Source organism: Pantherophis guttatus, chromosome 7, assembly GCF_059756535.1.
Source record: "Pantherophis guttatus breed Tessera chromosome 7, ASM5975653v1, whole genome shotgun sequence".
Taxonomy (NCBI): domain Eukaryota; kingdom Metazoa; phylum Chordata; class Lepidosauria; order Squamata; family Colubridae; genus Pantherophis; species Pantherophis guttatus.
This window is the reverse complement of record NC_142069.1, coordinates 14,541,127-14,568,168: the sequence shown is the minus strand read 5'-3', so window position 1 is coordinate 14,568,168 and position 27,042 is coordinate 14,541,127. Positions and strand designations below refer to the sequence as shown.

Genomic DNA, 27,042 nt, shown 5'->3' with positions numbered 1-27,042 from the left:
CATCAAGGGATGTTGTGGCCTTTAAATGTGTTAAACATAAGTGTAAAATTTGCCAGGTTTGCTAAATGTTTCAAGCAGTGGTGAAATCCTCCGCGGTTTGTCACCGATTCACTGCCCGCACATGCGTGGTGTGTGCCAAATGTGCACTGTGTGCCAAATGTGCACTATGCACACATGCTCAGTGCGCACCAAACAAGCGCTTTGCACGGAAAAAGGAGGTAAGTAGAACAGTGAGGGGGGGGGAACAGCTGTGCCGCGCAATTTAGAATATAAATCGTGCGGCACAGCCGATCGTCGGAATACCAGTTCAGACGAACCAGTAGGGTTTTTTTTACTACTGATTCGCCCAAACTCATAGCTTTTATTACTACTGGTTCGCCCGAACCGGTAGCATTTCACCCCTGGTTTCAAGTTTTAACTTGCAGGAATCATTAAGAGATTTGGCACACCTGATTTTTTCTATTGGATTTTTAAATCCCAGTCTCAAGATTTTTGAGAAGTTTCCTCTTTTGAATCACATTTAATTATTATTAGCTCCAGATGGCAGTTTGTGTTTGCCTGTGGAGTGCTGAAATTAACATTAATCATGGTCCTTTCCAGTTGCTTCCGTAAGAATTATTTCTTGCAACTTATTTTATCACGATTTAGGATTAAATCTAGGATTTGCTGCCCCTAGAATAGATCATGGGTGTCAAACTCGCCGCATCATGTTATCGTCACGTGATGCTTCATGATGGTTTTCCCCATTCGCGGAGCTGGGGTGGGGGTGGCCTGCGCGTGACGCATTCGGCCTGCGGGCTGCCAGTTTGACACCCCCCCCGCCCTAGATGGTTCCAAAATTGAACTCTTCTAAGGAACAATCATTGTTGGTATTGTTGGACCCTTCAACCTTACGATAATATGAGGACTTTGAGATTCTGGTACTGTTCTGCTTTCCCTTTCCATCTCTCACCCAGTAGTTGTGTGGGATTCAGAGATGGCTGAGAATAAGAAAAACACACGAACGTGTCAGATAGTCAATTTCCTATTTTACTGTAAGCTTGCAGTTGCCTTGGGATTTCGGTTAAGAGACAACCCCTTCATATGTCCAAACCCTTGCATCTGACTTTCCCCCCCCCCCCCCCATGGGTGACCAGATGCAGATTTCAAGTGGCCGCAACTATGGAAGAGGTTCCACTTCCCTCCAGTCCAAGAAGACTGTCCTTCGAGGCCTGCACCCTCTGAATGGCCTTTAACGCTTTTGCGGTGCAATCGGTGGCGGTCCTACATTTGCAGTGGTTTGCAAAGAAACAGAAGGGAAGCGTTTGCACGATATAGTTCAAGAGTGTGTTGAGGTTTTCTTCCTCAGACATTTTTTCCCAGACGCGGGCAAAGATTTTCCAGCAGAGTTCCTGAAGGCAAGTGAGAGCAGACAGGACCAACTTGAGGTCTTCTAGGATGTAGCAAGCTTGGGGGACGCTCTCGTTAAATTTGGCGGAAAATTCTTCAACAGTAAAGATGAGGATCAGGTAGACAGTCCTCAGGGGAAGTGTAATGGTGTAGTACAAGGCTATTAGCCAACCTTTCCAATCCTGGAGGGTGAAAAAAATAAAAAAAAACATACACCAGGGATTATTAGAATTGGAAAGGTTTTATAGTTAAACCATTGTTCCATTGTCTTCAGATTTTTCTAAGCTGCTCTTTAAAGCAGGGGTCTCCAACCTTGGCAACTTTTAAGACTTGTGGATTTCAACTCCCAGAATTCCTCTGCCAGCAAAGCTGGGAGAGTTGAAGTCAGGGGTGAAATGTAAAATGTGTTACTATTACTACGGTTCTGTGGGCGTGGCTTGGTGGGGGGGGTAATGTGACGGTGGGTGTGGCCAACTTTTTTTTTTTACTTTTCAAAGCATTTTTTCTCATGCTTTGAAAAGCCTCTGGCAATCAGGCAACTCAGCTGGGATCATCAGAGAGGCTTTTTAAAAAATGCTTTGAAAAGCCTCTCTGCTGATTAGGCAACTCAGCTGGGATCGTCAGAGACTTTTCAAAGCATTTTTTTTACCACCTCTTCAGCCAAGAGGTTGCAGAAAAAAATGCTTTGAAAAGCCTCTGAGGATCCCAGCTGAGCCCCGCGATTATCAGAGGCTTTTTTTTTTTTTTACTTTTAAAAGCATTTTTTCTCGGAAGAGGTTGTAGAAAAAATGCTTTTAAAAGTAAAAAAAAAAAAGCCTCTGATGATTGTGCGGCTCAGCTGAGCATGGTGGGGGGGCACAGGGATTTTTGCTACCAGTTCTCCGAAACACCCGCCGCCATCACTACCAGATCGGGCGATCCGGTCCGAACTGGGAGCATTTCACCCCTGGTTGAAGTCCACAAGTCTTAAAGTTGCCAAGGTTGGAGACCCCTGCTTTAAAGGCTTTCCAAAATGTCAGACATGAATCATGTGGACAAAACAGGCATTTTTATCAGCGCTATGGCCTCTGTTGAAAGATAGATTTTCAATGTGACATATATTGTGGCACGATTGTTGGGTTTTTTCCCCACTACAGGTAGTCCTCAACTTATGACCATTTATTTAACAACAGTTCAAAGTTACCACGAGGCGGAAAAAAGTGACTTATGGCCAGTTCTTGAGGTCATGACTACCACACTGCTCTCTGCGGTCATGGGATCATGATTTGGGCACTTGGTAACAAGCTCTTATTTGTGATGGCTGCAGCATCCTGCAGTTACGTGATCATGATTTTGTAGCAGCTTCCAACAAGTAAAATCAATAGGGGAAGCTGGATTTGCTTAATTGATTAAAATTGCTTAATTTTAATCATAAAATCAGGACCAGTAATATGATGGTGATTTACTTAATGACTGTATTGCTTAGTGATTGAAATTCGGGTCCAATTGTGATTGTAGCATTAGGAATAGCAATAGCACTTAGATTTATATAGCGCTTCATAGTGCTTCACAGCCCCTCTCTAAGCAGAGTCAGCCTATGGCCCCCAATAATCTGGGTCCTCATTTTACCAACCTCGGAAGGATGGAAGGCTGAGTCAACCTTGAGCCGGTGAGGATCGAGCTGCTGGCAGTCGGCAGAATTAGCCTGCAACGCTGCATTCTAATCACTGCGCCACCATGGCGCTACCTTTTAAGTCGAGGAATACCTGTAGTTCTTACGCCTTTAACAATAACTTAATGTATGCTAATACTTATCTTATGTTACAACCTGACAGATAATTTAACTCCCTTTTCCCAGAAATTCTTCAGCAAGTTAATGATGAGAGACCCAATCCTCTCAGTTTAACTGGGGATCCTTAACCCTCCTAGTAAGGAGTTTCTCTTAAGCCCAGTTCTAGAAAAATAAAAATAGAAAGGAAGCTACTTTGGATCTTCCTACCTGAAGCGAACAATTCAAAAGTGAAATTATTCTTGAAACACAAGGGGGCGCTGTGCAATCATGCAGTTTTGCATAGGGGCAGGTTTTCGGAAGAAGTGCACTTATCTGCCTTTTCTGAACCAATGAAGCCAAATCTCTAGATGTTTGTCAAAAAGGGAGTTATTGGGAAAAGTAAAACAAGAGTAGCCAATAATCGCTCACACAACATTCCAAATAAAATCAATTTAGGCAGGCAAATCACACGAGTTCTATATTATCCGCTTTAAGGGAATTGTTCAAAGTTTATTCCTGAGTGATGGAGGCTCAATCTGTTTGGATGCACTTAGGCAGGACTTAGTATGCAACAGTAACAGTAACAGAGTTGGAAGGGATATTGAAGGTCATCTAGTCCAATCCCCTGCTCACGCAGGATTCGAACTGCTGAACTGCCGACCTTTCTGATCGACGAGCTCAACATCTTAGCCACTGAGCCATTTGGGGGTTCCTTCTCTCGTTCCATTTCTGCTCACCTTAAGTTTTCTAACTTTTCTCTGCCTTAGGAGCACAATTGTCCCAGATTGGGAGGGAATAAAATCACTGGGAGACTGGCTGTTGCTTTGTCCATACAAAACAGATATATTTATTAAATTTTCATGCTGCCCATCTCTCTTACAAGGTGATCTGCGTGGCATAAGACAAATGCATCGTTTTTGCATCTTTCCAACAAATAAAGAAAACCGTAATGACCGAACCTCCCTTTTTAACAACCCTGGTTGAATGCTGAAAAGTGCAAGGTTCAGTCAATGTAGTTTACAATGAAGGAGAATTAACTCATCCGGTTGTGATTCTTGATGGTGTAGCAGCCGACGACAATCTTGCAATTCTGAAAGTACAATTCTCCCCCGACTCCTGTACAGCCTGAGGGATAGTCTCTTCTGAGACTCTTGTCCCGTCCTTTATACAACTGCAAACTATGTTGTCTCTTATCTAATTGTTCCCTTCGCAGTGTCTCTTGGCTCCGTCACACAAGGTCTTTCCCACATACCATTACAGGACTTCCCCCTTTTGCAATATGCTCCTTTTCAGTTTATGCCCTTAACTGAATGACTCAATCAAATTAATAATAGCAGTAAAATTATCTGACTAAAAAAAAAATAATTCAAAAGGGGAGAAGTGCTGTTAGGGCATAACTGTCTCCTTCTTTAAGACTTGTCCAGAGCACAAGATATGTGCTTAATGGATTTCTACAGCCCTGAAGGTTAACTCTGAGCCAGCGGTGAAATCCCCCCCCCGGTTCTATCAGGTTTGCCGAACTGGTAGCACTGATGGCGGGAGGCTCCGCCCACCCGCCGGGACGTTATTACATCCAATTTTTTTACCATCTGCGCAGGTAAGTGGATTTCACCACTTCTCTGAGCCCGTGGTTGTGGACCTGAGCAATGACCCTTTAAGAAAGTGGATAAATGGGATTAATAGCAACTTCAGCCTTTAGAAGATGTTTCTCTGTTGTTAAAGCAACTACTTTCCTTGGGTGAGGTCCAGCTAACCCTGGCTGCAAGAAATACTTCAAGGCCTGACAGAGTTGGTTGTACCTTCTTTCTCTGTGATCCTGCAGAACCATGTGTGACTCTGTCCTTCCATGAGGTTCTTGTACTTTAGATAATAACTCCCTTGACTATTGTGGTTGCAAATAGGTCAACAAATTTATCATGTCAGAAGCTGCTTGGCAGAGGCTATTACTCAAATCTATTTTAAGCAACCATGAATGGAGGCAAATATATTTGCTCATGGAAAACTAGTCACTTTTCAAAGTTAAAGAGCTACTGGAAAGGAGAGAAATGCTGACCTGGGTCTATGTAGTTGCTCCCTGTAAGGGGGTTCATAGCTCAATTGTGATAGTCCTCCATTGTATGTACAGTATATCAGAGGTGGTCAGTTAATTTTTTCAAGGGGCTACAGGACAAACAGACTCTTGTGGAGGGCTGACCCAATGTATTTTTTGGACTATAAGACACATTGTTTTGTCTCCCAAAAGGGGGCTTCTTATAGACCGAATATTGCCAAAGCCCCGCCCACCCACTGGCCATTTTTTGGCCTCCGCACACCCTGTTTTTGGACCTTTTTTCGGCCTTTTACAGGCCTTTTTTCATCCCATTTTCGGGGCTTTTTTCAGCCTGTTTTTTAGGCTTTTTTCAGTCCATTTTGAAAAAATGGGCCGAAAAAAGCCTCAAAAAATGGGCTGAAAAAAGCTGAAAAAATGGGCCAAAAAAGCTCTGAAAACAGGCCGGAAAAAGTCCTGAAAAGGGGCTGAAAAAAAGGCCGAAAATGGGGTGTGCAGAGGCCAAACACTTTTTGTTGTTGTTTTCCTCTTCTAAATTTAGATGCGTCTTATAGTCAGGTGCGCCTTATAGTCCGAAAAATACGGTAATCTGATTTGATGTCCCCAAACATCATCACCTCAACATCTCAGGCAGCTCCAGGCAAGGAGCAGACACTGCACAGGTGCAGAAATTCATTTTCTCTCCCCATCCTCCACCAGCCAGCAGCTGACTGAAGGAGCCAACTCTTGCTTCTTCTATTGCCCCTGTGGCACCGTTATTTACATTTGATTTCTGATTTCCGATTGGCCTCACACAGGTTGAATAGGGACCCCCAAAAGGTACGATCCAAGATTTCAAAATAAATTAATTTCATTAAAACACTTGAACAATCTTCTATAAGACACTTTCTGGAGGTTCGGAATGGAGCACCCAACCTGTAGATTAGGGATCCTGGGAGTTGTAGTTCCATATTAAAAGGGCACCAGGTTTGGGAAAACATTTATTTTTTAAAAATAAACAAGCTGTAGAATCAACTTAGTCTCATTTCTAGGTTCTTGAGGAAGCCCAAATTAATTTTTCTCAGAGTGATTTTTCTTTTTAAAATTTTTTTCATTTAGAGATAAAAAATGGTGGGCAACTGGTAGGGACTGATGTTAGTTAAAATGGGGGGAAAGAAACAAGAAAATAATAAAAGCCAACAATTTTGGTCTTGTGTTTTTTTGGTTGATGTCATTGCTATGTATAAGATTGGATCCAGATAATGTTCAACCCACAGTTATTGTGTTCACATAACACATTATTCTCTTCCCAAGATTAACTTTATTCTGATTTAAAGCAGTGGCCTATATCATGCAATGTGTTAAGAGAATAGCTGAGTTCCCACATCACTGAGTTGCAAACTACCAATGCTAGTTACCCTAATGCAATATTTCCTAACTTTGGTCACTGGCTGAGGAATTCTGGGAGTTGAAATCCATACATCTTTAAGTGACCAAGGTTAGGAAATACTGCATTAATCTATTATGGTGTGTAAATTGAGCCATACTCCATCTCTCTCACTTTCTGGGAACAACCAAGATGGACTCACTGAAGGGCAAGTACCATACATTGATCCAATCATGAATATGTAGGGATGAGCCATCTCTCTCATAAATGTACACAAATGTATAATGAAGATAATTCAATAATTATTTCCATTTTGTTCAAGATTTTTAAAAAAATATATATTCTAGGACATCGAGGGTCCAAAAAAATCAAGATGGCTATCAGCTGTCACCTCACTCATGTGCTTCACAACCATTCAGTCTCCTCTGCCATGAACTCAAGGATGGGCTGGTTGGGAGATGGGATGCTTCAAGGGTAACAAAACTTCACTGTATCTCTCCGAGATGGGCTTCAAGGACAACCAACTGGGAAAGGAATGCAGCTGCATACCAACCTATGCCTGAAGTGACTGTTCTGGAAGCATTGTATTTGAATTTGATTGGACATGAGGGACCCTGTCACGTGAGGCAACTAAGGGAGGGAAAAGTTAGACTTGGGGATTCCAGCATGCGATTCTCAGTTCTGGCTATGCATTACTGCAATTCACTTGACTTCTAGTAAACTATACCTTTATCAATAAATGGAATTAAGGATCATTTTTACTCAGAGGTTCAAGCTGAGGCAGCTCTGACAATGACTGCTTTGAGTGTACAGGACTGGATGCCATTTTGGGTTTTTTTGACCTCCCTTCCCTCGTAGATTCAGGAATAGGTGCAGAAATGTGTTAAATAAATATGGAGGTGAGTGTTTTCTTCCAAGGACAGGCAAAGAAAGAATGGAGAGTGACCGAGACTTACCGAAAAGGTGTTTTCAAGGACTATTTGGAGACTCTCATTAGCATGCCTCAGATGGCACCAGGATTGCTGGGATATATAGCGTTGGAATTTATTCAAGAGAGAAAGCACGCAGGCCAAATAGCCTTTGCACTTGATCTGTGTCTGTACTTCCTGCACAGGATCCATCCCTGTCTCTTGAGAACATGTTTTCAGATCCACTGAAAGGAGGAAGGCAGTGTAAATAACAGGCTCTAAAAGTAAGAGGAAAGGATACGGGTAGTCCTCGACTTAGAACCATTCATTTAGTGACCGTTCAAAGTTACAAGAGCACTGAAAAAAGAAACCCATAACCGCTTTTCACACTTACAGACCATTGGAGTCACATTATCAAAATTTGGGTGCTTGGCAACTTGCCTACGACAGGTTGAAGCATCCTGGGGTCATTTGTAACCTTCCCAAACTGGCTTCCAACAAGCAAAGTCAATAGTAAGCCAGACTTACTTAACGACTGCATGGTTCATTTAACAATTGTAGTGATTTGCTGAACAACTGTGGCAAAAAAAAAGGGCCATAACATGGAGGCAAAACTCACTTAACAACTGCCTAGTGTAGCAACAGAAACTTTAGGCTCAATTGTGTTCGTAAGTCGAAGACTACCTCTTTAGCAAGAACCTTACAAAACTCATCTCACCTTCCAGTTCTGTTGAACTCCAATGTTAGAAGATATGCCCATGTCTCTTTGGATGGCATTTTATTTATTGTTGCCACTTTATGCCCCCTGTGTCCAAGCAGGTGTGGCAGATGTTGTGTTCACAAATAGTATGTCACACACTGGTCACGTTTGAGATAGGATAAGGCAGGTCTTTTTTCCTTCCAATTTCATTCTTACATTTTCTCAATTGCTCCAGGGTAGGTCATTATTATCTATACAACAATGTGAAATCACCACTGGCAGTTCTTTAGCTGGTGTTGGCCTTCATTTGCACTGAGTTCTTCTCAAGAACCTGGGATGTTGTAATGTATCAATGTATATGTACAGTATATTAGTATATGTACAGATTCAAACAGCATAGCTTTTTGTAACTGTTGAAATGTTGTCAATGTGCGGAGTTTCTAAGTATTATTATTATTAATTGCATTTATATAGCCCAACTCCCAGAGATGCTTGGAAGGTATATGAGAAGAATGAACATCATACAAATGAAGGCAAATATTTGGATAATGTTACAAGATCCAATCTGGGTTGGTCACCGGGACCAGAGGTTTAGTTTCCTGAGCTTCTGGACTCATGATGGAGCCCATCCTCAGGGAACTTCTTCCTAGAGAGATGTTCCCTGAGAATGGTCTCCAGAACAAGCCTGAAGCTCAGAAGAGTAAATCTCTGGTCCAGGTTACCGATCCACATTGGATCTTGCATGATGATCATGTCCAAAGAAACAAACAAATAAATAAATAAATAAAACCAAACAAAAAAAACAACAACAGATATTTACATCTTGTGCTTGAGAATTTCTTTTAAATCTCTCTTGGTGGCATTTTGATTGTTCTTTATAGTTAGAGCTCGCTAACGATGCCCTTTGGTGTTCCAGTTCTTCATTCTGAGGCCTCCCTGGCTACTTAGACTTGCGAAATTGAAAGGTTTGAAGGAGAGATGTCCTCTCATAATATCTTCCCTCAGAAATGATTAAGCTTGGGGAAACAGGAAACCTACCAATCACTAGAGAAGTGACTGTACTTTACAGTCAAAACATTCAGATGACTTTATATTGTTGCTCAAGTGCAAGAGCGCTTGCTTCACACATGAGCATTTCATCGAAATTCTCTCCTTTGAACTACAGTAAATGAAAGCAAATTCTCTTTCATCCAAGTGAAAATAAATGCAAGATAATTTTTCGGCAGAGTGATAACATTTGCTGTAACAACATTGTTGAGTGTTACCATCCAGCTTTTGTTTAAAAACCTTTAAAGAGTCAAAAGAAAATCCTTCTACAGCACGGGTGTCAAACTCGCGGTCTGACGTTGCTATCACGTGACGTTTCGTGGCATTTTTTCCCCTTCATGGAGCTGGGGTGGGCGTGGCCTGTGTGTGACGCACCCGGCCCGCGGGCCGCCAGTTTGACTCCCCTGTTCTACAGCATGTGTCCCACCTCTGAAGATCTTGTCCTGCCTAACCTTTTATCAACATTTTCTTTCAGTGGTGCTTCCTTATTGGCCCAAATCATTAACATGCAGAACAGAGGTGGTATTCAGCCGGTTCGCACCAGTTTAGGCGAATCGGTAGCAGCGACTGCGGTTGGGCCCGGGCGGGCCTGCCACCCACCCGGACATAATGCTGTCCTATTTAACCACATTTTCAAGGCCGGGTGCATGTGCAGAAGGCATGAGTGAAGCGAGCGTGTGCGCGCGGGGAGAACCAGTGGCAACAATATGTGAAACACACTCCTGCTCCAGAAACATTCCAAGATATATACATTCTTAGGCTTTCTAGAGGGCACTTACTCAGGTCTTCATCACTAATGAGAAGGTAGTGATCTATAAATGCATGGGACCGGCCCAGCACGGTTTCCACACTGTTCTTGGCCATCTTTCCCACTCTTGTTCCCATCACCACAGTCATGCTGCTGCTCACAAGGGAGGCCGTGGTTTTCACACCACTCTGAACCACATCTTTGGTCATGCCGACCATCCCTGACAACTTGCGAGTCACTGCATTTTTGGCATTAGTGACTTTAGAAGTCATCAGTTCTTTTGTACCAGACACAACCTGTAGGAGACAGAAGAGAGGTCAATTTGGATTAAGCCATGGGTGTCAAACTCACGGTATCACGTTGCCGTCATATGACGTATCATGATTTTTTTCCTTCGTAGAGCTGAGGGGGGCATGGCCTGCATGTGACACATCCGGCCCTCAGCCGCCAATTTGACACCCCTGGATTAAGCTGTCTTTCTCACATCAGGAGATAGGACTTGCATTTAAGTGTGATTCACAGAATGACATTCACTTTTTAAAAACTGTACAGCTCCAATTCCCAGGCATCTGCTGGAGAGAGGATAAATGAAGGCAAGATGGTGACTGTGATCTCCCAATACTGGCTGCCATTTTGATTTTTTTTAAAAAAACCCTCCTTCTGTGGATTTCTCTTTGTGCAGCAAAGGGGAGAGACAAAGCTGCCCAGAAGATGACATTTTGGAACCTATAGCTTAATATGCAAAGATGGGAGTAGATATCCCAGTTTTATTTATTTCAAATCCCCATCCCCTTCTACACAAAATATAAAAGGAAGGGGATTGTTTTTTTCTTTACAATTGGTTACCTTCTCTCTGACTCTCTTAAAAAAATCTTTCAAATTTTTTAAAAAAAATATTTCAAGGGATTTTTTTTTTATGTTTCTTCTGCATACTCCCCAAAGGTTTAGTGTAAATTGGCAAGGTAGACAGACAGACAGACATTTTAAATCTTGCACCAGTTATTGTCTCAGCCAGCCTACCTCCTGAGTGAAGAAAGCTGAACTATATATGCAATAATACTTTTCTTTAAAAGCAGGCAGGTAACAAAGAAAGTGTGTAGCTCAGCAAAGCATAGAATCACTTCTACCATGTCTCTGCCGTTTCTGGTTCATGCAATGATTCTGGCTGTAATTTGCTCTGAACAAATAAAGGATCTGAATGTAAATAATCTCCATTGAACTAGTGTTAAATACTAGGCTTCACCTACTGTTATTTGAAATGGTGTTTACAGAAACGCAAGATATTATCTAAAGTAGCCTTCCATACTTTTCTGCTTTCCAATATGCTGAAATAGAGCACACCTGGAAGACACAGGCATCTGATTGTGGAAGGCTAATATGTTTTTTCATTCATTCATTCATTCATTCATTCATTCATTCATTCATTCATTCACATACATACATATATACATTCATATACATACATACATACATACTATACATACATACATATATACATACATACAATGGTGGTATTCAGCCGGTTTGGGCCGGTTCTGGCGCACCAGTAGGTTTGACCTGCGCTACGCCATCCTATTTAGCCACGTTTTCTAAGCTGCGTGCATGAGTGCAAGACACGCATGAGAGCAAAGTGCGTGTGTGGAAAGCCACACACGCTCACATTTTCGGTGTGTGGTGAAGCGGTGGTAAAATTATGTGAATCCCACCTCTGCATACATACATACATACATACATACATACATACATACATACATGGTACATATGGACCACCTGACTCCAAAATAACTCTGAGCTATCACTTAGCATGACATACTAAAGCTAGGATTGGGCCAAGATTGATTTATGCTTTCTTCCTTCATACCAAGATACTTCCAGGGTTTTTTTTAAAGCTAAAGAAGCTACCTGATCAGCCCTTTGTTGAAGAATTGGCACCTTCTGTTCCACTGTGTCTAGGCCACGACATACGTATTTGTTTGCTGTTGCAACTAATGAAACACAAGGAAAAGGAAGGGATTTGCAGTCACTTTTAGGCTCATTATAATATTTAGGATTTGGGATTTTTATGGTTTAGGAGCAAAATCACAAGATAGTTTCATACCTTAATTATAATCACTATTTTGCAAAATGTAAGAATTGAGTTCACATTACACAAAATCATAAAGTGGCTTCCTTGAATGTGTTTTGTCTCATTGTGGGAATTCAGCCATTGGTTGAAAGAAGTCACACATACAAAAGTTTTGTTACAAACCCGTAAGAATAACATTAAGCACACTGCAGGATCTCCAGGGGTTCACTGATTTTCTAAGGGAGGAGCCACAACTAAGAACACTCTGACCAGCTACGTAATTTTTAAAAAATTCCTGGACTAGATTTTTTAAAAATAATTTAGATTCGGAATTATACATAAGAACAGAAGTCAGTACTGGTAGTCCTTGACTTACGACCACAACGGAGACCAAAATTTCTGTTGCTAAGTGAGACAGTTGTCCATCACCTTTTAGCTTTCCCTTGTAATAAAATAATAAACTGATTTTGGATTCTGGAATGATGTCAACTAACCTGCCTGTTAAATGAGATTTATATTTATAGAGGAGACTACATATCCCATAGTTTCAACAGGGAAACTGAACATCCTAGACCAGGGGTGTCAAAGGTCAAGGCCCATGGGTCGGATCCAGCCCGTGGGGTGCTTAGATCTGGCCTGCAGGGCCACCCTGAAAATAGTGAAGGACCGGCCTGCGGTGCCTCTGCCAATGAAAATGGAGCTTGAGAGAGCCGTGCAGTCCTCCCGGGCTCCATTTTCGCTGGCAGAGAGCTGGAGGAGGATCCACCCAGGTCACCACAGGTGCCCCTGACATGAGTGAACTTGAGCTGGCTATGCCCACCCTGGCCACGTCCCCACCTCCTGAGATCAAACACAACTCTAATGTTTGCTCCCTGAGGGGTGCAGGAGGCTGAGTGCTGCCTGTCACACTCCGTGGCCACGCCCACCATGGCCACGTCCACCCAGCCGATCATTAGGGCAGAGAACCAGTTATTAAATTATTTGAATCACACCACTGATTTTAACATATGGAATTATTAACAGCTCCCTCACTGAAAACTCTCACTGAACTGATGATGGGCCTCCTGACAGCTCATATTCAACTGAGTGACTGACAATGGTGAATTGTAGAACTAAACAGAAGTCCGAGTGCACATAGAGGAAAAACAGAAATGAGCAGACATCCGTAACAGTGTGACCTGAAGGTAGTGGAGTTACTCTGAGAGAGGCCCAACCACTGAGGACGTCTTGACTGAGGGCACTGAAAACCTGCAATGATCAAGGAACTAACTCTTGCAGGATCATAATTGTTCCAAGCAAGGCAATTTGTATCACACATCATGCTGTGTGCCCATCATGTATCCGTTTCGATCCAAAGATGAATGAAGAGGGATTAGAAATAACAAGCAAAATCCAAATGTTTTCCACCTTGTTTTTGAATTTGTTTATTATTCGTAAAGTTGAAATGTCTGACTAGGATTATTACCTCTTTCTTTAAGATAACTATTTCCCAACACACTGCTAGATCTTTAAGAAAATCACTTTAATTTACACGTTAACATGAAGGTTAGAATACAATTATCCTTCGAACTACATACTGAGAGACATTTTATGATGCAATTGTCTGCTACACAATGGGATACAAAATGGCATATTATCACAAAGTTGTTTACAGATATGGATACATAGAGAACATTGCAGAAGGGGAAGCAAACATTCTAATGTTTTCTAAAAACAATTGTTATGGATGTTGAAGCAGATTTAAGACTGAATGCTCACAAAACATAATGTTTTATTTGATAAAGACTCAACGTAGTTCTTCAGTCAATCACAGATGGAGAATTTTCATTGGGTCACAGCCTTGAGGTCACATTGCCAAGAGAGAAAGTTTTTGAGAAGTGTACATTGGGTGAGGGAATTCAAAAATTAAATTAATTATTAGTACTTTTAATCACATCCTTTATAAAACAGTTATATAAGAAAGAGTGACCAAGCATGAAGCCTTATGAAAGATTTTTCTGTGCAAATGTAAACATCTTGAACTTTTTGGTTTCGCTTTGTAAGAAAGTTCCCATTTAAAGGGGAAAAAAATAGGAAGAAAAATGTTGTAATTCTGTGGAAAAATGAATACTACTTATATTATTACTTATAATAATATAATAACTTATATTATTATAGTATTACTGGTTCTTCCTCTCTTCAATAAAGTAATTGGCTTAATAAATATATGTAGCTAAACTGTAAAAAAAGATGAAGAATCTCTTTCTGGTATCCTTTATAACTTGCCCAGTTACTGCCTGGCTCCTGATTTGAAGCTGCAAATCTTAAAAATTGCCAGTTGATTCTAGTTAATCCAGAACTAAATTCTCTGCATAAATGCCAAAGGAGCTTAACTGATTATAATGTTGAAAGCAAGATCTTTGGACAAAGAAGGATTTGTGGTTGAATTGTTTGGCAACTGTTTTATATTGTGAATTTGAACTAAAGCAAAGATAGGCATCAAAAATCCAAATGTTCTACAGTTTCATTTTAATCTTGGCCATAAGGCCCTCATAAGGGGATTTTACACTTGTACATACGTGTTCAAAAGAACAGGAATGGGCTCAAAATAGCTAAGGCAAGCTTTGAAGAACCAGTGATACCTCAAATCTCTGAGTAATGGATTCCTGGAAAATCTGAGGTTTACACAAGATGAATCTTTAAAGTAAAGTAAGAAATTCTGCCTCATTCAACTTTCTTAGTAAGCCAGCTATTGTTTCTAGAGGAATTTTACACAATTAATTTTATTGTAGAGCTACACTGTTGGACATGCCTTGAAAATGATTTGGAAGATGGGCTTTAGAGCTCACGTGAGCACAGAACCTCCCTGTGGTTGATCGGAGGCTTCAGCTGGTGCAGAATGCGGCCGCGCGGGTAGTGATTGGAGTGTCCTGATGCTCCCATGTCACACCCCTCCTGTGTGACCTGCATTGGCTACCGGTTGCCCTCCGGGTGAGGTTCAAGGTGTTGATGATTACCTATAAAGCCCTACATGGCTTAGGCCCGGGGTATTTGGTGGATCACCTGCGGCCAGCAACAGCTCCCCATCGCCCGGTGTGCTCACACAGAGAGGGCCTACTTGGGGTCCTGTCGGCCAAACAATGTTGGCTGATGGCCCCTAGAGAGCGAGCCTTCTCTGTAGGCACACCTACCCTCTGGAATCAGCTCCCCTTGGAGCTCCGGGTGGCCCCGGACCTTCGCTCTTTCTGCCGTGACCTTAAAACATGGTTGTTTCGCCAGGCTGGCCTGGACTGAATGGGGTTTTAATGGGAATTTTAGTTTCTTTTATTGTTTGAACTTTAATCTGGACTTGCTGTTGCTTATTGCTGTGAGCCGCCCTGAGTCCTTGTGGAGAAAGGGCGGCATATAAGTCCGATAAAATAAAATAAATAAAGCAGCCCAGTATTTTATAATCTTCTATGCAGATATGAAGAACAATACTGCTGCTTTAAAGAACCCACTCACTGAAGTTAACTCTTAATCCAGGCACTTCTTTTTTAGATTCACGTGGATACCAGAAAAGAAGTTGAGTTTCTTTAATAAAGTCATTTTTAAGGCATGCATGGCCCTACTCTATCAGTTAACTCTGAGGAAACACTATGTTGAAATAATGGTTCCCCACATCATCAGCAGTGGGTTGCCCCTGGTTCAGACCGGTTCACAAGAACCGGTAGTAAAACCGGCGGGAGGCCCCGCCCACCACCCCAGATGTTGTCATCAGTGATCTGTGCATGCGCAAAAGCTTCTGTGCATGCACAGAACCAAGGTGTGCGCGCAAGTGAAGCGAGAGCATACGATCCTGTTGCAAACTGATAGTACAAGTAAGTAGAACCTACCCCTGCACATCATGTATATTCCGAAGAAAATATGCCAAATTTATAGATTATTCTAACAATGATGTTTGGATTTGGATAAGGAATCTTTAGGTTATTTTGTAAATTATCGGGCAGTGAAGCATACTAAGTTTGCTTGTTTCCTTGCCCCTTCCCACAGATACAGGACAATAGAGCAGAACTGCTCCCAGCTATTCTACAGAGCTTCAGATCTAAAACAATCCCATTTCATCTGGGAGATTTAAGGGATGAACCTGGAATCTTATATAGTAGATTTGGCAGGCCTCTTCTGCTGTGGCTCCCACCTTATGGAATATTCTTTACCCTGAACTAGTTTCTTCTCTTCTAAATTTTTGAAGGTCCCTCAAGACCTGGTTATGTTACCAGGACTAGAGACCCAGGGAATTGGTGAAATATTGAGATGTCTCCAGAGTAATAAATACCTACTCTTTGCCTATTTTTAAAAACTTTTCTTTTTTGCTTTTGTCTTTTATCATCTTTACGGTTTTATTAATTATTGTTTTTTTGCTTTGTGGTACACTGCCTAGAATCCCTTGTTGGTGAGATGGGAAGCCACAGAAAAATAAATATACAAATAAGTAAATTTTGCTCTCTTCTGTGACCGTCCAGAAGACACAGCTGGATATTACAGTTTGAACTCTACCTGAAACTCTTCTTACCTTCTGTAGATCTCTTTGTAGAAGGAGGTCAGGATGGTTGCCATTCAGAAGCAACATTTGGTGATTTGATTCATGCCACCAGAGTTTTTTTTAAAAAAATAGCAGGAGGAGGACACTTTCTTTACCCAAAGCTTCAAGGCAGGATGCTAGGAAATTTATTAATCATTTTGTTTTGGTACATCGGTTAAATCTACTGGCAGTTTTATGATATTCTAGAGTGTCTACATCTTATAATCACTCTATATGCAGGGAGGGGTGTTTTGACTTTTATGACGAATCATTGGCTGACTTGACGAAAAATTATCCCTTTCCATTCTTCAATCAATTCCAAAGCACTGCATTTCATACCCAATAGAAATGCCAATTTTTCTGTGATTATTTTACTCACGTTGAGGTTCAAGACTGTTCAGAAGTGGTTGTGCCCGGCTAACAGCAGCACCTGTGAGAGTTTTCACACCTTTCTCTGCCCCATTGCACACTGTCTGAAGGTAGGAGTTTTTTCGCTTAATGGAGGTGTAGTTTGAAGAAACCAAGTCACAGACGGAGCAAACCAAGGGCAGACTGCTGACTCTCTTCAAGATATTCTGATATTGAAAACCAAGAGAAACCACATCACTGATGCACTCCTGATGGATTAAGAAGCAATGTTGACAAATGGAATAAAAGGCATGGCATTTTCCTTATTGGGGCGTCGTAGTGGCTCAGTGGTTAAGATGCTGGGCTTGTTGCTGGAAAGCTGGCAGCCTCGGTTAGAGACCTGAATGCCATGTGACAGAGTGAGCCCCCATCCTTGCTCCAGCTTCTGCCAACCTAGCAGTTCGAAAACATGCAAAGGCAAGTAGATAAATAGGTACCACTCCGGTGGGAAGCTAATAGTGCTCCGTGACATCATACTGGCCACATGACCACAGAAATGTCTTTGGATGGCACTGGCTCAATGGCCTAGAAATAGAGATGAGCATCACCCCCTATAGTCAGCAACGACTAGCAGAGTAAAATCTGCAGGGAGTCTTTTACCTTTTCATCATTTTTCTTATTAAATCCCTCAGCCACAGGAATTGTGTTTTGTCTTTAAGAATAGAATAGAATAGAATAGAATAGAATAGAATAGAATAGAATAGAATAGAACAGAACAGAACAGAACAGAACAGAACAGAACAGAACAGAATAGAATAGAATAGAATTCTTTATTGGCCAAGTGTGATTAGACACACAAGGAATTTGTTTCTGATGCGTAAGCTCTCAATGTACATACAACAATAATGATAGATCAGGAATAAATGTCTAGCTACTGTACATTTGTTTCCATAGAAAAAAATAACAGATCCAGAATGTGGGCCTGTGTTACTGACCAAAACAGAGATAGAAGTATGTGATATATTCTGGGATATTTTTTAAATGCATAAATCACATTGATTTCCTCTAGATTGGTCTCAATCTTCTAAGAAATTAAAAATTATCCCGTATTTAACACACATAGGGTTTTGGACACGGGTTTGTGGGGAAATAAATAAAATAAAATCCTTATAAGTTATGATATGCATTAATTTCACATCATAGGGATTGCTTCTAAATCTCTGATAATCTTTCCTTCGTTTGGTTTTTTTAAAAAAAGATGGAGCGCCTATGCGAGCGGTGTCAAACTTGTGATAACACGTCATCACGTGACGTATCGCAACTTTATTCCCCTTCGCTAAAATGGAGGTGGGCGTGGCCAGTGCGTGATGCATTCGGTCCATGGGTCGCGAGCTTGACACCCCTGTCCTATGCAATCCACTGAGTGTTTAAAAAAATTAGTAAAGTCTGCGTGGCCTCAATCAGATTCTTGTTGAGTACCTGCCATATCGCCCTATAATTTTTTAAAGAAATGTAGCTGTGCGCTCTATTCTTCCAGCACCCTTTCTTTCCTGTCATTTTTCTTAAATCTCTTTGCAACACATGATAACAATTTGAATGAAATGAAAGAAGATGTAAGGTCAAACTTCCCTTCCTTGGACTGTGTTGGAAACGTCTCACAACTCAAAAAACAAAACAAAAAGAAAATATAACTTCTGTCCTTGACAAGAAAGAGCTACCTCCTCTTCAAGGCTTTCGTCAGAGGTCTCCGAAGACATGATATTTTGGTCTGGTTTCATGGAAGACATGGTGGGTTCTCTGGCCACTAGAAAGGAAGATAAAAGAGTTACCTAAAATGAGAAGTAAGGATCATATAATAGCAGTCAATCGATCCAAAGGCAGAAGACAAATGTCACCTTCTCAGTCTAATGACGAAAAATCCATCCATACATTGTCACTCAAACTATGAAACTTACTGGCTAACTTTGAGTTGTTTGCTACAAGTCATCCTGAACCAACTTAGGGGCTGTTCTGAATGGGGAAAGAATAAGAAAACTAAGTACACTGAATTGAGTCTCTTGGAGGAATAGTAAGACATAAATGTAGCAAATTAATCAATAAGGAAAAAAAATATATTCCAATAGCTATGCCTTTTCATTGATGGAATTTCTTCCATAGTTGAAAATAAAACATTTCTGGCTCTGCTGAAGAAATATCTACAGTACTATCCTTCTTCTGAATATTAGGAAGTGCGATGGGGCTTTTAGAAAAAATATCCTCTAAGTCAGCTGTCCCAACCTTTTGGGCATTAGGGACCGGTTCTGTGGAAAACAATTTTTCCACAGACTGTGTGTGTGTGTGTGTGTGTGTGTGTGTGTGTGTGTGTGTGTGAGAGAGAGAGAGAGAGAGAGGGGGGGGGGAAGGAGGGAGGGAGGGAGGGAGGGAGGGAGAGAGAGAGAGGGAGAGAGAGAGGGAGAGAGATGGTAGAAGTGGTTTCACATGCTGCCTAGATCCCGCCCATGCACAGATGAAGCTTTGCTGGCTTCTGGCACTGGTCTACAGCTCGGGGGTTGGGGACCCCTGCTCTAAGTGACCCTTTGTGGGTCTGGAGACTAAAACATATGAAGAACAGTTGCAGGAACTGGGTATGTCTAGTTAAATTAAAAGGATTAGGGGAGACATGATAGCAGTGTTCCAATATCTCAGGGGCTGCTACAAAGAAGAGGGAGTCAAGTTATTCTCCAGAGCACCTGAGGGTGGGAGAAGAAGCAATGGGTGGAAACTAATCAAGGAGAGAAGCAATTTAGAACTAAGGAGAAATTTCCTGACAGTTAGAACAATTAATCAATGGAACAACTTACCTCCAGAAGTTGTGAATGCTCCAACACTGGAAGTTTTAAAGAAGATGTTGGATAACCATTTATCTGAAGTGGTGTAGGGTTTTCTGCCTAAGCATAGGGTTGGACTAGAAGACCTCCAAGGTCCCTTCCAACTCTGTTATTCTACTCTATTCTATTTGTAGGAGAAGAGAAGGCAGAGCTGGGTGACAAAGTTGAATGGATTGATATCAGGTGCAAGAATCATGAGGCTGCAGCAGGGAAGATCTATTCAAGCCTATCTATACACAAGACTCTGGTCAATACTGTATTAGTGCCAGATAAGGGATTGGACTTGGAGTTCTTATGGGAACTCAAGGACTCTACATTGAGAATGCCCCTTCCCATCTCTGCCTGCTCCTGCACCCTTTTTGATGTTAGTGGGTTTGCTTGCCAAGGTGAGAGACCCAGAAATCCATTTCAGTTTCCCACAATGGAGTAGCATAGCGCTCCAGAACCAGCAATGTTTAAACTCAACAATGAAGCTCTTACTCCCCAGTCTAGAACTGGGAGAACTTTGAATTACTCCAATAACCTTAACCATCACACTTAACAACTCACAGTGTTAACATTTTGGAATGTTCCCCATTGGCGAGGGCTTTATTGGTTCTCAGGATGATACGTCCCGTGACATGTTTCCAAACTTTATCCCCAGAGTGTACTAGGCTGGGTTGAAGCAATACAATACTATTTTGTCATGTCACTAACCAGTGTCAGATGGTGAAAACCACCAATAGGACAAGCTATGGAATTTCCATTGTTTCTTCAGTATGATAAGCACTCATGCAGGACATGTTTTCAACCAATCAGACTGCATATGTAAATTGATATCATTATGATTTCTTCCCCCATTGGTTTTCAGCAGAAGTTCAGTCTATAAGCTTATGCCCATTATTTGGGAAATGAATCTCTCTATGAGCTTATTTTAACTGAACATGCATAAAATCAGGTCTTGAAAGCCATAAAATCTTGACTCTCTTAAAGAAAATTTACAGTTAGCCTTTCAAGGCAATGACTGCCGGATGAACAGTTTTAGTAGCTCTAAACATTGATGGCCAACATGCTTGGTACATTTCTCTATGTCAAATCTGTAATCACCATTTTAAGAAAGATGTTAAAGAGCAGATTATTATAAACCACTTTGTTCCAGGGTCACAATGGAAGTATTGGTGCACCTTAGTTTCCCGATATTCTAAAGCAAGGGGTCTCCAAACTTGGCGACTTTAAGACTTGTGGACTTCAACTCCCAGAATTCCACAGCATGGCTGGTTGAGGAATTCTGGGAGTTGAAGCCCACAAGTCTTACAGTTGCCAAGTTTGAAGACCCCTGGCCTAAGGTGATACCTTGAACAGAAAGGCTCCAGTTATGTAGTTAAAAGTGGGTGATGCAATCTTGTTCTGGCAGAAGTATCTTCACATTTATAAAAATGTAAGTCGGTTTGCAAATGAGACATATTATCCAAAAGAGTTGAATTAAGAAGAGAGCCCTGGAAAACCATATCTATTCAACTGTCTTCAGAAATAATAGAATTCACGGCATGACCCAACTGAGCCGAACACAACGGGAGCAAAGTGCTTGTATGAAAAGGCTGGATTACAATTCCAAGAATTTCCACCCATCTTAAATCTATAGAATGGTAAAGTATCTTTTTATTTTGAAAGACAAGGATGTGGTGATTTCCCTTTTCTTAACTCAGGATTTAAATTTCTTGGGGGGGGGGGGGATAACCTGCTGTGAGTCTTTAGCTCCAGCAACAGAACTGATATGTTTTTGTTGCACATGGCAGTAGAAACACAGCAAATACTGCTTTACACATGCTGTACATGGTATTTATGTGTACTGCTTGCAGAAATTTTGAATTGTATTCGCATCTCATTTTTGTCTCTTTCTGAGTATATGAGAGGGGAATATTGTACTTAAGGTCTATAAGACACTAATATTTGCTCATCCTTGATTTATTTGATCCTGATGCTCTTCTCATGAATTTGGGATTATTTACATGTTTTCCTTCTGCTTTTAAAAATGTTTATAACAAAGCTATTAGATTGATTGGGAGAGAGACACTACCCCAATCTGTAGCATTCTCCAGATTGGCTAACTATCTGCATCAATCATCACAACAGGTTGAAATTGGAGGCCTAGCTAAGTTGTTGTCCCTAGTAAATCTTGTCTGATATATAAAAAAAGCTAATCAAGTTAGTCACCAAAAGATCCCAAGACTGGGAATTAAAATAGGAATATCCCAGAAGGAGGCAGTATCTAACCATGTCTATATTGTTCCTAAAAAAAAAATATGACATGGATATATCATCAAGAGTGAAGCATGATTCCAGGGGGAGTTTACTTTTTAAAATAATAACAGATGCGGCTTCCTAATGCAGGGAAATGTATTCTGCTCAAGTTCACATTATTCTTATACCCTTTCCTGCAAAACAGGTGTAGAAAGTTAGCTCCCGCCCCTCTCCTAGAAGAATGAAATACTTTGAGAAATATTTAAAAGGCCAGAATATTATATTTCCCCTAAAAGAGAAATAAAAATCTTAAAGGACATAGAAAATCAGAGCCACCAGTTCCCTGCCCCCAACCAGATACTAAACTGAGGTCAGCTTTAGAAATGCAGATTTAGTAATCTATTCAAGACAGGATATTTTGAACAAAGGCAGAATTAGGTAGAATGGTAAGGATCAGCTCTCACTCAAGATCCAAACTAGGAAAGCCATTAAGACACAATAGGAATGGCCCAACACCCTTTCAGAACACAAGTCTGTTCATTGCATCACCCAGCAGGCTTCAAACTTGATTCAGACAAACTGACCCCACACAGGAGTCTGACTACAGCAACCAATAGAATTACATGCCCTTGCCACAGAAACAGGAAGCTCAAGGGCAAGGCCCAAGAGAGGGTATAAATAACCCGCACTCTCAACTCCATGTGGTCAGCTACCCAGAATCACATGTGCTTTGGTGGTTCTGCTTCACCATTAAACCATCTTTCCAATCAACCGCCATGTTTCTAGTGTCTTTCTCCCCACTTGGAACTGAACCAGATGGAAATTTCTTCCCACACAGGCCAAATCATAAGCAAACTCTGGTTTAAAGGAAGCCTTGTTAATAGGAGCAACATTATATTAAGCACTTATTGACAGTGAAATGATACCTTTATAGCTCTGTCAATGCAATCTTTGCTTCTAAACCCATTGTGGTCTCTGAGAACAGTCCTTGAGTGCTAAATGATGTGCAAAATATTTCTAAGGAAAATGCCAGGTATTTTTTTTTTTTTTGCTTGCCAAGCTTATTAAAGGTCATGAACAATGCCGTTTGCATAATTATATCATTTCAGAACTAAGAGAAGGATGAATCATCTATTTCCCACAGAGACATGAGAAAACAGCTTGATATTCACCACAGACCCCCCTCCCCATTAAAATGCAAGGTAATAGTGCATCTGTTCACAAGTCCATCAAGAGGATCCTGAGCATATTTCTTCATTATTGCATTCTAATGACACTGCTGACATTTGGCTACCATTTTCCCTCACTTGTTTTGAGACTCAATGGTTTACCAAATGTCCTGGAAGGGGCGAGTAATCCTGCTTGTATTAAAAACTGGCCAACAGAAGGAGACAAAACTTCCCAATGAATGGGGAATTGGCCTGTCCCTAAGTCTTGTGGAGTTCTAGCATGGCAAATCATAAAATGGCTGCAAGAAAATTACCTCAGCCAGCTAAGGAAGAGAACATTATGAAAACAAAACAACACAGAGGGGTGTTCCAGATCACGAACGAACCAGTAGCGATAGGTTTTGAAACCTGCCCCTGGAGCAGTTCTTATTATTTGTTCATGTAAACTAGGAATCATATTTAGGAATCAGACCTAGGATCTCAGCCTGATAACATAGAGCAGAGGTCTTCAAACTTGGCAGCTTTAAGACTTGTGGACTTCAACTCCCAGAATTCTCCAGCCAGCTATGCTAAGCTGGAGAATTCTGGGAGTTGAAGTCCACAAGTCTTAAAGCTGCCAAGTTTGAAGACCTCTGACATAGAGCGTCATCCCTAAGTTATCTCAACAGGCAAATCATTTTGGAGGATGTGTGGGCACATTTGAAAGACTGAGACAAAGGGGCAACACTTGGAACTCTGACGTTGCACGTGTTTCTGTCCGCCTTGTAGAAACACAATATATTTCTGAAAACCTTTAAAATTAGGCCCAGAGGAATGTAATGTTGGGCAGGGAAGAGGGAAGAACAGTCAGAATCTCATCAATGCTGTTTACTCAGTAGTAAATACTACAATCTCCATTCAGATGTAATCCCAGGAAGATGCGTATAGTAGCTTCCTGTAGGAGTGATTTGTGGGAGTGACCTTGTTAGACTGGGCCCAAAGATGCTGCCTAGGGAATGGTTAGATAAGAGACAGTATAGTCCACAGCTGGATAATGGGCAAGGCAAGAGGCTAGAGAAGAGACCCTCCCTAATTTTTCAGGGTGTAAAGGAGACAGGGAAGAATTGTACTTCAGATTTGCAAGATGCTGGTATTGTAGTCTTATAATAAAGTAGCCTTAACATATCTGGTTTTGCTTCCTATCTGATTTACTTGTTAAGGTTAACAGTTCCAGATCAGTATTTTTCAAACTTGTTAACTTTAAGATCAGCTTAAAGAATTCCCAGAATCAGCTCCCAGAATTCCCCAGCCAGCATGAGTTGAAGTCCACAAATTTTAAAGACTGACAGTCTTGAAAAAACATTGCTGCAAACTGATTGAGATGGCCTCTTCCAGAATTACCAGTCAACAGGGCTTTGGGTTAAAAATTCAATCAATTACAATCTCGGTACATGTGGAGGCAGCAGGGCTGAGGATAATTCACATATTGCTGTGACAGTTGTATCTAAGAATAAACATTTTAAAAATCCCTGGGAATATCTGCACTGACATTCGTTAATCATGCATGAGTTATGGATGTGATTCTTTGAAACATTTTTATCCATACCTCGCAAAGAAAAACCTCTAAGGTACCCAACAAATTCAAAATTATCATAATTTAGAAAAGTTAAGCAGGTAAGATGTTAAAAGCAACAACAGAATCGGAATGATTAATTTTCCAGGCCTCCTCTCTGGAGCAGACTCATCTTAATGATGACATCACAGCTACTATATCACCTACCTGATGGGGAGCTATTGGAGAAAGCAAATTTCTCAGGGGCAATCATCATAGCAAAGGCCTTACGCAGTTTATACAACGTTGATTCTAGAAATAAAGATTACAACAAGGGAAAATCGGTTACGCAACTCCCAACTATTTTAAACCAAGGCCTTTGCATATAATTTGTACCCTTCTATAAATCTAAAAAGAACTAAGCTCTTGAGGGTTTTTTTGTTGTTGTTTTTTTGTTGGTCTTCTTGACTTTCTTTGGAGAAAAAATACATTGATGACAAAAACAGAGGGACACCAGATCACCTTCATTTGAAAAAAATGGGCTAGAGCAGAGTGAGAACTGGGATCTAAAAGTTTGATAGTTATTGGGACAAGTCAACTGATGAATCTGGGCAAAATCTAGTACCTTCAAAGTAGTCAACTAATACAAGTCTTATGTTTATTTGGTGCACAAGTGAGAAAATGACTTGATTTTCTCACTGGTTAAAGCATTCCAGAAGAATTAACCTGAAGTAGAGAGCAGTCTTAATGACTGCTGTAACATTAACAGAAGGATAGAATCGAGTTCATATGAAGTGTTAGTACCACTTTATAATGCCTTGGTAAGACCGCACTTGGAATGCTGCATCCAGTCTTGGTGGCCACGAAATAAAAAAAGATGTTGAGATTTAGAGTGCAGAGAGGAGCAACAAAAATGATTAGGGACTGGAGGCTAAAAAATATTTGCGGGAACTGGGTATGTCTATTTTCATGAAAAGAAGAACTAGGGATGACATGATAGCAGTGTTCCAATATCTCAGGGGCTGCCACAAAGAAGAGGGGGTCAACCTATTGTCCAAAGCAGCTGAAGGCAGAATAAGAAGCAATGGATACTAATCAAGGACAGAAGCAACCTAGATCTAAGGAGAAATTTCCTGACATTAAACAATTAATCAGGGGAACGGCTTGCCTTCAGAAGTTGTGGGTGCTCCACAAGGGTAGTTTTTAAGAAGACATTGGACAACCATTTGTCTGAAATGGTATAAGATCTCTTGCTTGAACAGGAGGTTGGATTAGAAACCCTCCATGATCACTTCCAACCCTATTATTCAGTTATTCTGCTTTCAAGGGCAAATGATTAAGGGACAAAAATAATGAGGCTTACAAGTTATGTAGGATGGGTACCCAGCAACAGAAATACAAATCCCGTCTCACTTTTTTTCCAAAACCTCTGTAGCTTCAGGGAGGGGCGTCTCTCCTTTTCCGGCCCCCAAAGTGGCATTTCCCTTGCCCAGATAGGAGGAAGCTCTATGGTCAATAGAATTCTAAGCCCACCCACTTCTTTCCTACCTCCTCATAAGAACGCATCAACAATGCCCAGGTTGCTGCTTAGAATATTGGCAATATTCTATAGAAGGCCTTCAAAACGTCTCCCTTGGAGGATACTCCACTGACTGGCCATGAAATGCTCTTGCCAGCGCTTCTGAAATTGACATTTTATGATTGACTGAATTTTTTAAAAAAAAATCATAAAGAATTAAAATCATCCGCCCTACCGTAAATCAAGTAACAGGGTGGTGCCCAAAACATTTCTGTACATTAAAAATCAAACCTCCCCCTTTATTCTTTTTTTAAAGGAAATAACATGGGGAAAAATTAGGAAGGCGTTACCAACTTAAAAAAAAATACACAGGCTTTTAAAGAAGTTATATATCTTTCTAAAGCCGAAAAGGGGTATCCGATAGCAACACAGAGTGTTCTGCCTTTTATAAATTTAAGTAGAAAATTGTCCTTGATTAAAAAAAAAAAAAACAGCTAGCAAATCTGAATGAACATGAGGCTGTTTGAATGAGGCTTCTCGTTGGTGGTTTCTTCTTGTTCACTTCATAGCTTTGGGCACAAAAAATCAGGCCCACACAATGAATTCTAGTTAAGCTTGTTGTTCCTGCCTAATCTAGTCAACTAATAGTCAGCACTGAATTGCTGCTAGGTAAAAGTCAAGTGAGTTCAAGAGGGGATGGACTTAGACCTCTTGTGAAAATCAAAGGTGGGTTTCACATAATTTTAGCACCGGTTTGCCGCACACCGAAAATAGGTGCATGCGCCTTCTGCACATGCGCCCGGCCTTCTGTGCATGCGCTTTGCTCAC

The 27,042-nt window shown here is 41.1% G+C and overlaps 1 protein-coding gene across 8 annotated transcripts; it reads right to left on the bottom strand.

The window, feature by feature from the left end:
- Nucleotides 1-1,011: 1,011 nt before the first annotated feature.
- LOC117655538 (perilipin-3-like) lies at nucleotides 1,012-26,234 on the bottom strand. 8 transcript variants are annotated; one of them, XR_015728712.1, is made up of 9 exons: nucleotides 26,109-26,229; nucleotides 24,924-25,007; nucleotides 18,627-18,712; nucleotides 16,940-17,135; nucleotides 11,858-11,940; nucleotides 9,987-10,251; nucleotides 7,509-7,738; nucleotides 3,368-3,503; nucleotides 1,012-1,571 (listed from the first exon to the last, which is right to left on the bottom strand). XR_015728712.1 is itself a non-coding variant. In XM_087873060.1 (8 exons), the coding sequence occupies exons 1-8, from the start codon at nucleotides 26,173-26,175 to the stop codon at nucleotides 1,146-1,148; spliced, it is 1,404 nt and encodes a 467-aa protein (XP_087729186.1). In that variant the 5' UTR covers nucleotides 26,176-26,234; the 3' UTR covers nucleotides 1,012-1,145. The 8 variants fall into 8 exon arrangements, 6 of the variants coding, with proteins under 6 accessions (XP_087729186.1, XP_087729188.1, XP_087729185.1 ...); XR_015728713.1 differs by having other exon boundaries at nucleotides 7,509-7,705; XM_087873060.1 differs by lacking the exon at nucleotides 3,368-3,503 and having other exon boundaries at nucleotides 7,509-7,705; nucleotides 26,109-26,234.
- Nucleotides 26,235-27,042: the final 808 nt, after the last annotated feature.